The sequence below is a fragment of the Rhinatrema bivittatum genome, chromosome 8, assembly GCF_901001135.1.
Source record: "Rhinatrema bivittatum chromosome 8, aRhiBiv1.1, whole genome shotgun sequence".
Taxonomy (NCBI): Eukaryota; Metazoa; Chordata; class Amphibia; order Gymnophiona; family Rhinatrematidae; genus Rhinatrema; species Rhinatrema bivittatum.
In genome coordinates this window covers 193,378,212-193,394,350 of record NC_042622.1, presented here as the reverse complement: position 1 = coordinate 193,394,350, position 16,139 = coordinate 193,378,212, and the positions used below count along the sequence as shown (strand labels likewise).

The 16,139-nt window shown below is 46.8% G+C and overlaps 1 protein-coding gene across 6 annotated transcripts in view; it reads left to right on the top strand.

Annotated features, from left to right (window-relative positions):
* Positions 1 to 16,107, top strand: part of PHKG1 (phosphorylase kinase catalytic subunit gamma 1) — a 43,127-nt gene extending 27,020 nt beyond the window's left edge. For 5 of the 6 annotated variants that reach the window (XM_029612285.1, XM_029612283.1, XM_029612284.1 and 2 more), the window contains 3 exons: positions 11,961 to 12,114; positions 12,617 to 12,742; positions 15,238 to 15,489. In XM_029612285.1, coding sequence (XP_029468145.1) covers positions 11,961 to 12,114; positions 12,617 to 12,742; positions 15,238 to 15,489 — 532 coding nt within the window. Of the gene's footprint in view, positions 1 to 11,960; positions 12,115 to 12,616; positions 12,743 to 15,237 lie in introns of all 6 variants that reach the window. The other variant, XM_029612289.1, reaches the window with a different exon arrangement.
* The last annotated feature ends 32 nt before the right edge of the window (positions 16,108 to 16,139 follow it).

Genomic DNA, 16,139 nt, shown 5'->3' with positions numbered 1-16,139 from the left:
ATAGCAGTGTGCTGAAGAGAATGCATATGCGCCCTTGCCCATGGCACCACTTCTAGGGTAGCTGCCATCAAACGAGTACTTGTAGTTAGGATCACACCATCGGTCGTATGGTGTTCATCCACTGACGCACTTGAGACATCAATTTCTGGATCCGAACTTCTGGTAGGAAATCTCTGTCCTGTCTTGTGTCGAACCGGACCCCCAGATACTCCAAAGACTCGGATGGTTGAAGATTGCTCTTGGTCAGGTTTACCACCCAATCAAGCTCTTGCAATAAGGAGATCACCTTGTGTGTCACCAGGCAGCTCTCTTCCTGAGTCTTGGCTCGAATCAGCCAGTCATCCAAATACAGGTGCACCAGGATTCCTTATTTTCGCAAGGCTGCTGCTACCACCACCATAATCTTGGAAAATAAGAACATAAGAACATAAGAAAATGCCATACTGGGTCAGACCAAGGGTCCATCAAGCCCAGCATCCTGTTTCCAACAGTGGCCAATCCAGGCCATAAGAACCTGGCAAGTACCCAAAAACTAAGTCTATTCCATGTAACCATTGCTAATGGCAGTGGCTATTCTCTAAGTGAACTTAATAGCAGGTAATGGACTTCTCCTCCAAGAACTTATCCAATCCTTTTTTAAACACAGCTATACTAACTGCACGAACCACATTCTCTGGCAACAAATTCCAGAGTTTAATTGTGCGTTGAGTAAAAAAGAACTTTCTCCGATTAGTTTTAAATGTGCCCCATGCTAACTTCATGGAGTGCCCCCTAGTCTTTCTACTATCCGAAAGAGTAAATAACCGATTCACATCTACCCGTTCTAGACCTCTCATGATTTTAAACACCTCTATCATATCCCCCCTCAGTCGTCTCTTCTCCAAGCTGAAAAGTCCTAACCTCTTTAGTCTTTCCTCATAGGGGAGTTGTTCCATTCCCCTTATCATTTTGGTAGCCCTTCTCTGTATCTTCTCCATCGCAATCTTTTTTGAGATGCGGCGACCAGAATTGTACACAGTATTCAAGGTGCGGTCTCACCATGGAGCGATACAGAGGCATTATGACATTTTCCGTTTTATTCATCATTCCTTTTCTAATAATTCCCAACATTCTGTTTGCTTTTTTGACTGCCGCAGCACACTGCACCGACGATTTCAATGTGTTATCCACTATGACACCTAGATCTCTTTCTTGGGTTGTAGCACCTAATATGGAACCCAACATTGTGTAATTATAGCATGGGTTATTTTTCCCTATATGCATCACCTTGCACTTATCCACATTAAATTTCATCTGCCATTTGGATGCCCAATTTTCCAGTCTCACAAGGTCTTCCTGCAATTTATCACAATCTGCTTGTGATTTAACTACTCTGAACAATTTTGTGTCATCTGCAAATTTGATTATCTCACTCGTCGTATTTCTTTCCAGATCATTTATAAATATATTGAACAGTAAGGGTCCCAATACAGATCCCTGAGGCACTCCACTGTCCACTCCCTTCCACTGAGAAAATTGCCCATTCAATCCTACTCTCTGTTTCCTGTCTTTTAGCCAGTTTGCAATCCACGAAAGGACATCGCCACCTATCCCATGACTTTTTACTTTTCCTAGAAGCCTCTCATGAGGAACTTTGTCAAACGCCTTCTGAAAATCCAAGTATACTATATCTACCGGTTCACCTTTATCCACATGTTTATTAACTCCTTCAAAAAAGTGAAGCAGATTTGTGAGGCAAGACTTGCCCTGAGTAAAGCCATGCTGACTTTGTTCCATTAAACCATGTCTTTCTATATGTTCTGTGATTTTGATGTTTAGAACACTTTCCACTATTTTTCCTGGCACTGAAGTCAGGCTAACCGGTCTGTAGTTTCCCGGATCACCCCTGGAGCCCTTTTTAAATATTGGGGTTACATTTGCTATCCTCCAGTCTTCAGGTACAATGGATGATTTTAATGATAAGTTACAAATTTTTACTAATAGGCTTGAAATTTCATTTTTTAGTTCCTTCAGAACTCTGGGGTGTATACCATCCGGTCCAGGTGATTTACTACTCTTCAGTTTGTCAATCAGGCCTACCACATCTTCTAGGTTCACCGTGATTTGATTCAGTCCATCCGAATCATTACCCATGAAAACCTTCTCCATTACGGGTACCTCCCCAACATCCTCTTCAGTAAACACCGAAGCAAAGAAATCATTTAATCTTTCCGCGATGGCCTTATCTTCTCTAAGTGCCCCTTTAACCCCTCGATCATCTAACGGTCCAACTGACTCCCTCACAGGCTTTCTGCTTCGGATATATTTAAAAAAGTTTTTACTGTGAGTTTTTGCCTCTACAGCCAACTTCTTTTCAAATTCTCTCTTAGCCTGTCTTATCAATGTCTTACATTTAACTTGCCAATGTTTATGCTTTATCCTATTTTCTTCTGTTGGATCCTTCTTCCAATTTTTGAATGAAGATCTTTTGGCTAAAATAGCTTCTTTCACCTCCCCTTTTAACCATGCCGGTAATCGTTTTGCCTTCTTTCCACCTTTCTTAATGTGTGGAATACATCTGGACTGTGCTTCTAGAATGGTATTTTTTAACAATGACCATGCCTCTTGGACATTTTTTACTTTTGTAGCTGCTCCTTTCAGTTTTTTTCTAACAATTTTTCTCATTTTATCAAAGTTTCCCTTTTGAAAGTTTAGCACGAGAGCCTTGGATTTGCACACTGTTCCTTTTCCAGTCATTAAATCAAATTTGATCATATTATGATCACTATTGCCAAGCGGCCCCACCACCGTTACCTCTCTCACCAATCCTGTGCTCCACTGAGAATTAGATCTAAAATTGCTCCCTCTCTCGTCGGTTCCTGAACCAATTGCTCCATAAAACTATCATTTATTCCATCCAGGAACGTTATCTCTCTAGTGTGACCCGATGATACATTTACCCAGTCTATATTGGGGTAATTGAAGTCTCCCATTATTACTGCACTACCAATTTGGTTAGCTTCCCTAATTTCTCTTAGCATTTCACTGTCCATCTCACCATCTTGACCAGGTGGACGGTAGTATACCCCTATCACTGTAGTCTTCCCTGACACACAAGGGATTTCTACCATTAAAGATTCAATTTTGTATTTAGTCTCATGCAGGATGTTTATCCTGTTGGACTCTATGCCATCCCGGACATAAAGCGCCACATAAAGCGTTCTGGAAGCGGTGGTGAGACCAAAAGGCAGCACCCGAAACTGATAATGGCGCCCCAACACTGCAAAGCATAGAAAGTGTTGGAGTTCCAATTGGATGGGAATATGAAAGTAAGCCTCTGATAGGTCCAAGGAGGTCAGAAATTCCCCTGACTGCACCGCCATTATCACAGAGTGAAAGGTTTCCATTTGAAAATTAATCACCTTCAAGTGACGGTTGACCCTCTTCAGATCCAAGATGGGATGAAAGGAGCCCTCCTTCTTGGGCACAACAAAATAAATGGAATATCGCCCCACACTTTCTTGAGACGTGGGCACTGGAACTACAGCCCTCAGTCTGAGGAGCCTTTGAAGCATGAAATCCACTGCCTGCTTCTTCTGCAGGGAGTGGCAAGGGGACACCATGAACATGATCCATCCAGGACCCACTGGTCCGACATGATCTCGACCCACCTCCGATAAAAGAGAGAGAGAGAGACATCCCTTTATTTCCTGTTCCAGAAGGTGGGTCGGCAAACCTTCATTGGGAAGCTTGGGAAGGTCCACCACCTGAATCCTCTCTTCTCTTGGGCTGCTGGGGATGAAAGGACTGAGACCTACCAAAAGGCCAAGTCCGCTAAAAGGTCGTTCCTCTGTAGGGAGGAAAATGCCTGGAACTCCAGAAACGACCCCTCATACCAAAGGGGCGCTGTAGCTGTTTCTTATCCTCCAGCAACCAAGGCACTGGAGATTCGCCCCACTTACTGGCCAGTTTCTCCAATTCGCTACAAAACAAGAGCGAGCCTTTAAAGGGCATCTTGGTAAGATTAGCTTTAGAAGCTGTGTCAGCTGACCAATTTCGCAACCAGAGTTGATGCCCGGCTGCTATAGCCGAAGCCACTCCTCTGGCTGAGATCTGGACCATATCACAGCCTGCGTCTGTTAAAAAGGCAGCAGCAGACTACATAACCGCTCTGGAATTTCCTCCAGACTCATCAACCTCCTGAGAGAGAAGCAGACAAGATTGCACCACTAGGGCGCAACAGGAGGCAATCTGTAAAGTCATCGCCACTGTTTAAGATTAGCCTCAATCCTTCTATCATGTGCATCCTTCAAGGCTGCTCCTCCCTCTACGGAGATAGTCATCTGCTTTGACACGGCACATACAAGAGTATCCACTTTGGGAAAATGGAAACTCTCGCTCACAGCCAGATCCAGGAGGTACAGGCCTTCCGATGCCCGACCCCCTTTAAAATTTGCCTCTGGAGCATCCCATTCCAGATCAATCAGTTCCTGAATGGCATCCATCCATCACCAGGAAAAAACAAGAGACTTTACGTGAGGAAACCAAAATGGGATTCTTCCTCGGCTCTGACATAGCATCCGAACCAGGGACCCCCAGCTGTTTCAAGGTCTGGGAAATCAGGGCCGGCATTTCATCTCTATGAAAGAACCACAACATGGTTCGATAGGGTTCCAGCGCTGGAGGAATTTCCTCATCTTCCAGGGAATCCAGATTAATCTCATTATCAGTACCATCCGGATTCCTGTCAGGAACACCCGCAGGGAGCCAAGGCGAGCCCCGATGCTTAAGCATTGGACTGGAAGAGGGAGGAGCCACCAGCTGAGGGTCTGACTGGACAGAAATGGGGGAAGTGGAGGACTGCGCCTGAAGCAGCAAGGCGCAAGTACAACCTGTGCACCAAATTAAGCAAGTAAAAAAGTTTGTGCAGGCAGACTCTGTTACCTGCAAGAGAGCTCCCGAGCGCTGGCGTTCCTCCTCGGGACTGACTTCCTCCTTGGCGCGGCTCCGCGCGAATCTAGACGAGGCCACGCTCCCTTGTGACGTCAGATGCCGACGGAGGTCTTGTTCTGCGCGGGAAGGCTTGGGTATTTAAAGAGAGTCTTTCTCCTCTTTGCTGCTTCGGCCACAAGTAGTTCTGGTTTGCTGCTTGCTGTGATTCCTGTTGCTTGCTGTCGCCTGACCTGGTCTGACTTTGGATTATCGTTGCCTGCTGCCTGCCTTGACCAGGATAGCCTCTTGGATTATTCTTGTCTGCTGCCTGCCCTGACCTGGACTGACTTTGGATTATTCTTGCCTGCTGCCTGCCCTAACCTGGACTACCTTGGATTATTGTTGCCTGCTGCCAGCCCTGACCCGGATCGTCTCTTGGATATTGTAATCTGCTGTTTACACAGACCTGGACTACTTATTGGACAACCCTGTCTGCTGGCTGACTCCTGATTGACGTCCGCTGCGTCTCTCGAGACAAGGTAAGTGGTCACCTGTCTTGGTTCCACGTATACCCGTAACAGTTGGCCGAAGCCATGGAACCAGTTGATTTGATCGCACTTCAGGCTATTCCCGGTTTGGCGTCCCGGCTACAACAACAGCAGGGGGTTCTCGATCAAATTACTGGAGTCCTAGACCGGCTAGTCGCCCGCATGGATGCCATTGCACATACACCTGCAACTTCAGTAGCCTCCGTCAATGCTTCACTTAACCCTATACGTCTACCTCCTCCACCGCGTTTCAACGGAACTTCTGCACAGTGTCGAATGCACTTTTCACTTCAGCCATCTTCGTTCCCCTCAGATAAGACTAAAGTTACCTTCATCTTGTCTTTGCTGGAGGGTTCAGCTCTGGCTTGGGCCTCGCCTTTATGGGAGAGAGATGACCCCATCCTTAACAATCTGGACAGATTTTTGAAAGAATTTCGTTTCATTTTCGATGAACCGAGACGATCGACTTCAGCGGCCAATGATTTACTACAGATCAAACAAGGCTCTCGCTCAGTGGGTGAATATGCTATTCAATTTCGGACCTTGGCAGCGGAGCTCGCTTGGGGAGAGGACAGTCTCACCGCTATCTTTCGACAAGGATTGTCGGAAAGTATAAAGGATGAATTGGCGGGCAGGGATCCCCTGGAATCTCTGGAGGAACTTATCCGCTTAGCCATCCGTTTGGATTTACGGTTTCAAGAAAGAGCACGAGAACATTCGGCCAACCGTAGAACATTTCGGTTGGCTCCAACCTTTCAATGACCTATTGTAGTTCCACGGCCGTCTGAGGAGCCCGTTAACACCGATGAACCCATGCAGATTGACAGATTCCGATTATCTCCGGAGGAACGTCAACTGCGAAGACTGAGAAATCTATATACGTACTGTGCCGGGGCAGGTCATTTCGTTAACAAATGTCCCAACAAATCGGGAAACTCTCGGACCTAGGTCGGGTAGGAGAGGCCTCCCTGGGTCCCACTATCCCCTCTCCCCAGCTACTGATTCCAGTAACCATCGCCATTAAACAGGAACCTATTACATTCCAGGCTTTCATAGAGTCAGGCGCGGCCGGCAATTTCATAGAGAAGAGCCTGGTAAAGAGTCATCAAATTCCTGTGGAGTCGTTACCCATTCCTCTTTCGGTTACCTCTGTATCCGGACAGCCTCTGGGCATTTGAATATCTCAGATTACCAAACCCATCCTTATGAGTTCTGGGGTTCTTCATCAAGAGAGTATTCAACTTTATGTTCTCCCATCTTCAGTCAACCAAGTGATATTGGGTCTACCCTGGTTACGAATGCATCAACCCCGACTGCACTTGGCTTCTCTACAATTGGTTAGTTGGAGCCCCTTCTGTTTTCAGAACTGTTTAAAGAAAGTTCAGAATTGTCAAATCCACCATACACAGATTTCTTCACCTATTCCCGCTCCTTATGAAGAATTCGCAGATGTCTTTAGCCAACAACAGGCAGAATCACTACCACCTCATCGATTGTGCTATCGACATTCTTCCAGGGAAGGTCCTCCCAGGGGCAGGATTTATGCCCTATCTGAACCCAAATCAGCAGCTTTGACTCTATATATTCAGGAGAATTTAGCACGAGGATTTATAAGACCTTCCACCTCACCTGCTGGGGCAGGATTCTTTTTTGTAAAGAAGAAAGATGGAACTTTAAGACCTTGTATTGATTATCGGGGGTTAAACAATATCACCAGGAAGAATAGATACCCTATTCCTCTTATTTCAGAATTATTTGATCCGATTAAAGGAGCTCAAGTTTTTACTAAGCTGGATTTAAGAGCGGCCTACAACCTAATTAGAATTAGAGAAGGGGATGAATGGAAGACGTCCTTTAATACGCATGATGGACATTATGAATACAGGGTAATGCCGTTTGGACTTTGTAACGCTCCTGCCGTATTTCAAGCCATGATCAATGATATATTTCGTGACATTCTCTATTCTCATGTTATTGTCTATTTGGACGATATATTAATATTCTCCGACATCATGGAACAACATCAGGAGCATGTGCGACAGGTTCTTCAATGCCTCAGAGAACATAAACTTTATGCCAAATTAGAGAAGTATATGTTTCATAAGAACCAGTTACCATTCCTAGGATATATTATCTCCAATAAAGGGTTATCCATGGACCTGGATAAACTCAAAGCCATTTTGAACTGGCCGCAACCTACAGGATTGAAAGCTTTACAAAGATTTCTGGGATTCTCTAATTACTATAGACAATTTATTCCAGATTTTTCTTCATTGGTGGCTCCTCTGACTGCTCTCACAAAGAAAGGAGCACCCATTCAGAATTGGCCGGAAGAGGCTGTTCATGCCTTTCTTAAATTAAAGAAGGAATTAATCAAGGACCCCTGTCTTCGGCGTCCCGACTCCAACAAACCTTTTATTCTTGAAGTTGACGCTTCTGCTGTGGGGGTTGGTGCGGTTTTATTACAGCCAACGGACGATGGGAAATTGGTGACATGCGCCTTCTTTTCAAAAAAATTTTCATCAGCAGAGAAAAATTATACCATTGGAGATCGGGAACTTTTGGCCATAAAATTAGCCTTTGAAGAATGGCGTCATCTCCTAGAGGGTTCCCGACATACTGTAACTGTCTATACAGATCATAAAAATTTAGAATACCTAGCGAAAGCACATGGTTAAATCCCCGGCAGGCTCTGTGGGCACTTTTTTTAGCAGATTCAATTTTGTCCTCCATTTTTGACCTGCACAAAAGAATTTGCGGGCGGACGCTCTCTCGAGAAGCTTTAACCTTGATGATATGCCTGAACCTCCCCAATACATAATAGACCTTGCAAAAATTCTGCTCGCCGCTACATTTACGGTCTCCATTGGTAAGACTGTGGTTCCCAAATGTCTGAGGTTAAAAGTGCTGCGTTGGGCACATGATGCACAATTAGCAGGTCACGCTGGGATTTCCCGTACTAGAGATCTGGTATCTAGACATTATTGGTGGCCTCAATGGAAAAAGGATATCAAGGCTTATGTAGATTCCTGTTCTGTCTGCGCAGCCCAGAAGAGTCCTAGGCGGAGGCCCTTGGGCCTGCTTCAACCGTTACCAGTTCCCACCAAACCGTGGACTCACATTGCCACCGATTTTATCACTGATCTTCCGACATCAGACAATAATACTGTAATATGGGTAGTGATAGACCGCTTTTCCAGAATGGCTCATTTCGTTCCACTTCCAGGACTACCCTCTGCGTCAGAACTAGCTAGACTCTTCATTCAACACATTTTTAGCCTGCATGGTCTACCTCTTAGCATTGTTTCGGATAGGGGTGTGCAATTTACAGCTCGATTTTGGACAGAACTGTGCAAACTTCTAAAGATTAAGCTTGAATTCTCTTCCGCCTATCATCCTCAAACTAATGGACTTACAGAACGTACGAATCAATCCTTAAAGACTTTCCTTCGATCTTATGTCAATAAACGACAAGATAATTGGGCCTCTTTGTTGGTTTGGGCAGAGATATGTCACAACAATCATCTGGCTCAAGCTACGGGGAGGTCCCCCTTTTTTGTTGTTTTTGGAAGACACCCACGGCTCCCGTTACCCATGGCCACGTCTTCTATATGTCCGGCTGTCAACAATACCATATAACTAGCTTATGGAGAGAGACACGAGCATTACTATTAAAGAATGTCGGTAAAATGAAGGTCCAAGCGGACAAGATGAGAACTCCGGCCCCTCGATTCCAGGCAGGAGATCTCGTCTGGTTGAGCACGCGCAATCTTTGATTGCGCATGCCGTTCTTGAAGTTTGCACCTCGCTTTATTGGGCCTTTCCCTATTGAGAAGCAGATTAATGCTGTAACCTTCAAACTGCGGTTACCTTCCTCTCTGCGCATTCATGACATCTTCCACATTTCCCTGCTCAAACCTGCAATTTTTTCTTGGCCCTCCAGAAGGAGGACGGTTATTACGCACTTCATACAGAATGATAATCAATTTGAGGTTGAGGATATTTTGGATTCCAGAAGATGCAGGGGACAACTACAATATTTAATTTCTTGGAAGAACTTTGGACCCGAAGAGAAGACGTGGGAGCCTGTTCATAATATCCAGGCACCTCATCTGCTCAAGAAATTCCATCAGCGTTTTCCTCTCAAGCCCAGACCTAGGGAGAGGAGAGGAGGTCCTTGCATGGGGGGTACTGTTACCTGCAAGAGAGCTCCCGAGCACCGGCGTTCCTCCCCGAGACTGACTTCCTCCTTGGTGCGGCTCTGCGCGAATCGGGATGAGGCCACGTCCCCTTGTGACGTCAGACGCTGACGGAGGTCTTGTTCTGCATGGGAAGGCTTGGGTATTTAAAGAGAGTCTTTCTCCTCTTCGCTGCTTCGGCCACAAGTAGTTCTGGTTTGCTGCTTGCTGTGATTCCTGTTGCTTGCTGTCGCCTGACCTGGTCTGACTTTGGATTATCGTTGCCTGCTGCCTGCCTTGACCCGGATAGCCTCTTGGATTATTCTTGTCTGCTGCCTGCCCTGACCTGGACTGACTCTGGATTATCATTGCCTGCTGCCTGCTGCCTGCCCTGACCTGGACTACCTTGGATTATCGTTGCCTGCTGCCAGCCCTGACCCGGATCGTCTCTTGGATATTGTAATCTTCTGTTTACACAGACCTGGACTGCTTATTGGACCACCCTGTCTGCTGGCTGACTCCTGATTGACATCCGCTGCGTCTCTCGAGACAAGGTAAGTGGTCACCTGTCTTGGTTCCACGTATACCCGTAACAGACTCTCAACCAACAGCCCTCGGGGGATACGGTGCTCGTGAGGTGAAAGATCATTTAATAATCACAACCCACATGAGTTGTTGACTAGAGTGTGCGGGAGGGAGGGGGAGAGGGGGAGAGGGGGGAAGGTGGTGAGGGAAGGGAGGGGGACTTCACAAAAGGGATAAGGAACAGTGATTGTTATTGTTCAAATTGTGTATGGACTCCAGATGAGGAATATGCTTCAGACCATTATAGCAGTTATTACTTATTATTTTTTTATTTATGCACATATGTGAATATGATTACATTGCTATTGAGTTGATGTGCGGTGTATTGCTATGTTTGTGTAATACATATGAATGTTCGCTATTATTGCATTCTGTTCAATAAAAATTATTAATTAAAAAAAAAAAAAAAAAAGTTTGTGCATGTAAAAAGCGTGCCCAAAAACCAAGCACACGTGTGTGCAGAGCCAACACACTGCGCACACCGACGGCCTGTAGAGGGCAGCAGAATATGTACAAATGGCTGCTGCGGCCTAGCACACAGCATGCAAAAAAAAGCCTAAGTGTGGGACCTAGCCCCCCAAGGGCTGCTCAACCCACCAGGCTGCCTAGTTCCCCATCCCCAACGGGAGCGGGAACAAATGTCGGCACGGCACACCGAAAACGGGGATCGGAGGAAGCCCTGAAACCCCTCTGTCTCTGACTCATGTAAAACTTATTCCTTTTTTTTTTAAACCTTACCTGAGCTCAGCGCTTACTGGCTGAGTACTGAGAGGGTCTCCGGCTGCAGAGGGAGAGGGCATTTGCCGTCACTGCTGAGCTCGGCCTCCTGCACCCGCTGCCTTTCAGCTGAACTAGCAGCTAAGTCCACACCAGGAAACCCAGCTCCCGGACCAAGGCACACCTCTGAGGGACCATGGAAATCGCCTCAAGAATTCTCAACTGGGGGAAAGACCTTTAGGTATCACCACAGGAGAGTGGGGCTTTTTTTTCCTGAATTTAGAATTTAAAATTTCTCCTTTCAAAAAGCTCAAAGCAATCCCCACAGGGAGATGTACGTCCACCATCTGCTGGAGACGGAGAATACTGGCAGGCTGGGGTCACTGCAGGGTTATATTTACTGTGACGTCACAGTAAATATAACCCTTATTCATGATCCTCCTCTCTTTTTTGGTCCAAACATATTTTCCTAGCATGTAGACAGATGGACTCAGAACCAGTGGGTTTATGCTCCCCTGCCAGCAGATGGAGATGGAGTCAGGTTTCAAAGCTAACATCACCCTAGCTACACCCCTGCAGTGACCTCAACCCTTCAGTATTCTCTTCAAAAGCCACTGTGGACATACTATCGAGAAAACTTGATTAAAAATGGATAACTGTAACTGTACTCAATCAATCATAAACACTGAACCCCAATAAGATTATAGATGCCCTGATCTAGGGACTGGATGACGGCTTACCCGTAAATCTTTTGGAATCGATATCCACTCCATGGGCAAATCCTTACTCCATCTCCATCTGCTGGCAGGGGAGCATAAACCCACTGGTCCTGAGTCCATCTGTCTACATGCTAGGAAAATATGTTTGGACCAAAAAAGAGAGGAGGATCATGAATAAGATCCAAGAAGGGCACAACTGAAGCAAGTAGCCGGAGAATTTGGTATTCTGAAGATCCGAGCTATCTTTTACGTGCGTCCTGGTAAGGCCTAGTCACATGCCGGCTTTGTTCTCTGGAGTGCAGGTGGAGCTCTGGCGTGATCATGTACACCCTGCTGGCTGGCTCCCCTCCCTTCTGGCACAGAAAGCAGATGCTAATGCTACGCATGATTATGAGCGGAGACTACCAGTTCGGCTCTCCGGAGTGGGACGACAGGTCGGACACCGTCAAGGATCTGGTAGGCAACCGGCACCGCGCCCTATACCTAAGGTCACCTGGCTTTCCATAGCGCACTCCCCCTGCCCCCAAGTACCTCTCTTAGGATTCAGATGCCGTGGCGGGGGAGAGGCTGCCAGCCTGCGGCACAGAAGTGTCGCAAGTTGGCAAAGACCTAAAAGCCCAAAGAAAGCTGAATGCTAGGAAACAAAAAAAAATTTTTGGTTTTGGTGGGAATGTTGGGGGAGGGGTGGGGGAGGGGTGGGGGCCGTTTCCTCCTGGCTCCTTTTCAGGCCGATATAGTGTCCTGTGCGCGCGATTCAGTAAACTAAAATATTTAAATTAGGGCCGGCAAATATCTCATGCATATTTGTTACGGATATCTTGAAAGCCCAACGATATGGGGGGTGGGGGGGGGTGGGATGAGAAAGAGAGTATGAGGACCAGTTTTGGTACCACTGATCTAAGGTCATAAAGAGGGGGGGGTGGGGGCTGTGCATGTTAATGGATTTCCTTCTCCGCAGATAGCGCGGCTGCTGGTGGTGAATCCGGACAGGAGGTACACAGCCGAGGAGGCTCTGGCACATCCCTTCTTCCAGCAGTACGTGGTGGAGGAAGTGCGGCACTTCAGTCCTTACCGGAAATTTAAGGTACCCTAAATGCTTCCAGGTCTCTCTCCCCTTCCCCTCAGACTATATTTAGAAACGCTGTGGTAGCAATGCAGATGCTAATTACATCAAAATCCATCGCTAGGTCCCCTTTGTGTTCTGACTTGTATTTAGTGTCTGAGGAGATATTACCCTTTCCTGTTATCTTAAAGTCTTTTTTACCCGAGGTGCTGCTCCTCAAGTGTCAAACCTGATATACCCAAAGCAGGCTTGGAGGAGGGACGCAATGAAGGGCATTTAAAAACAAAACAGAGGGAGGGGGATGTAAACCTTTTATCTCCAAATGAGATGGAATTAAAAAAAAAAACTAAACTAAACACATTCTAGGAGAGATGAGTAATGAAGTGAACAAGATGCTATTTTGAGCAATCCAGATATACTGAGAGAGTATGGCCACCTTCATTAAAAAAAAAAAAATGCTATCAAAACCACCCCCTGCAAAATCAAACCGCCACATACCAATGAGATCATTTTTCATTTCAAGTTTTGGGATTTTTTTAGCTCACCTTTTCAAATGAAGCTAACGGGTGGCAGATTTTTCAATATTCTGTAGTATTTATGAAGTACAGATCTAGACAGTCCAGATAGCAGAGTTAGCCAGATAAACTTATTCTTCTAACTTTGGAGGTATATTCAGTAGTGCAGTCTATCTTAAAGTTAGCCAGCTAAGGAGAAGACAGCTCTTGGCCTGAACAGACTTAGCCGGATAAGAAACCCAGCTAACTCTGAATATCGGATCATCAGCTAACTCCACTCCTCCCAGTTAGGCCCCCAATTTAGCAGGCTAGCTTAATAGCCTACTGGAATTTAGCTGTCAGTTCATTTATTTAGTTCTTTATTAGAAAAAATGGGGTCTTAGTAACGAGGGCTGGGAAAGGAGGGAAAGGGATCTGGGAATGGTAAGAGGAGGGAAATGAAGATGGAATCTTAGGCAGAAGGGGTGGGGAGATAAGGGATGGGGGAGCAGCGGGAGAGGGAAGATAAGGAAGGGGAATGTGAAGAGGGAGGATTGGGAGAGGAGGAGGAAGGCTCATGGATGGGGAGGTGGGAAGAAAGGAATAGTATTGGGGATGAGGTGAAGAAGCCACAGCCCCCACAATCGCACCCCATTCCTCTTTCCCTTGCCCCTCCCCCTTCCAAAGCCCCCTTTAATTCCCTCATTCTTCTGCTTTTACATCCTCCCCCAAATCTCTCGTACTGCTTCACTCCCTCCCATGAGCCCCTCATTTACCCTGGTTCATCCTCCCCCCCCCCATCACAATACTCCCTCCTTCCCTCCGCCCCAGGATCCCTTCACTCACTCACTCACTCCTGCAGTGAAACAGGAAGCAGAGGGCAGTAGCCTTGCAGCACCTCCTCTTCCTCCCTGCTAGGCCCAAGCGACGCACTTTGAAGCACACGGTTCAAAGCGTGATGCTTGGGCCTGGAAGGGAAGAAGACGAGCCCAGAGTGAAGCAAGGCTGCCGTCCTGGTCCTCCCGGTTCACAGCAGGATCCTGCGAGTGATGGGATGCGAGGCTGGGCGGTAGATTGTGCTGTCCCACTGCCACCAATGTTTCTCCTCCGGGGCGGATGGGCGCGAGAGAGGAAAACGCCCTGTCCGCTGCCGCCAGAGCTTTTGTTTTGAGAGAGTACCAGGTCTCCTGTAGCAATTTGGCCAGGCTTGGCCAATTCCATAGGAGGGGCCAATTTTTGTGGCCCTTCCCATGGCCTCGAAAAACCAGCAGCCCTGATTATAAATTCAGCTACACGTCCCCGCCCCAAAAAGCTAACAAAACGCAATGGGCTGTTATTGCGTGTGACACCGCCCTAACGCACGCAATGACGACCGCATTGCGACATTAAAATTAAAATGAGGGAAGTAAAAAAGGGGTTAGGGCAGGGTTAACAAAATTTTGGTCCCGAAGCGCGGTGGGCGATAATGTTTTACACATTATCGCTGGCAGTAGCGCCGGAAATAGCTACACCTTTTGCAGGGTCGCGATGGGGGAGATAGTGAGGGCCGTAGCTGCAATTACGGCGGGAGAAAACGCACCACCACGATGCGGCCGAGTGCACACTATCGCCCACACACCCACCCCCCCCCCCCGGCCCTTTTCTGGCCACGGCTCTTCATTCCGCTAATATTTATAGGGGAATGAACAATCTAGGCCTAAATTTGTACCTGATAAAACAACTTGTCCAAGGTCTCAAGGAGTGTCCATGGGGCAAGTGAGATTTCAGCCCCGCTTTCCAGTCCCTTACTCCAACTGCTCCAAGGCCACTGCTCTTCACCTATCTGAGAACAAATCGAAAAGCTGTGCTATCATCGATGCAGTGATGGCAGGAAAGATGGAAGTGCCGGGGTTTTAATTGGTAAAGGACTGAATGAAATACTTATTAGCGGTATGTGTTGTGCAGCTGCCATTTTGATTTTGCTTCAAAAGAAGGTTCCTTTTAAACCCACAGTCCATCAGAGATCCCCCCTCTCTGTTTCAGGTGGTCTGCCTGACTGTGCTCGCCTCCGTGCGCATTTACCAATACTACCGGCGAGTGAAACCCGTCACCAAGGAGATCGTCATCCGAGACCCCTATGCCATGAAGCCCATCCGCAAGCTGATCGACGCCTGCGCCTTCCGCATCTACGGCCACTGGGTCAAGAAGGGAGAGCAGCAGAACCGGGCCGCGCTCTTCGAGAACACACCCAAGGCCATCCTGCTTTCCTTGGCCAAGGAAGGGGAGCTATTCTAACTTTGCTCTACAGCCAAACTCTACCCAAGCTCGGCCTTTCAGCCTAGGAGAAAATGGGTTAGGACAAAAGCCACTGCCTGACCTTCATACTGAAATTTTATTTAAAGAATAAGATACTTGTTTAAACGAAGATTAATGGGGGCAATCTGCACAGCAATTTCTATGGAGGCATGGGTGTTTTTCTATGGAAAATCTCCTCTAAAATTTGCCCTGCTTCTGGCTGTAGGTAAAGGTATACACACTGAGGGAAAAGGTGTGGCACTGGGGGTGGGTTTAGGGCCTGTAAAGTATGTGGGGTAAAGAATACCTGCTACTGTTGGAATTTTCAAAGGGAAAGTCTGTGGGGAGTTTCACTTTGAAAATTGCTCCGCACCCCCTTACTGAAAATGACAAATTATTTTTTGAAAGCAGGGGCAGATGCTAATTGGCTGGGCAAGATTGTTCCTTGACCCTGATTGGCTGGGTGCATGCAGCTCGCTTACTCGCACCCTCCACCTCCCAGTGCTACCCTTAACCTTTACCTTTTCCCCTCAAATTGCATTTGCATTTATAAAAGTAAAAGAAAACTGTGAGCCAATCAACTCGTTCCAGTTCTTAAAATCTTATTTCTTTTTTCTTGGTGGCACGCGAGTTTGATTATAAAGTTACTG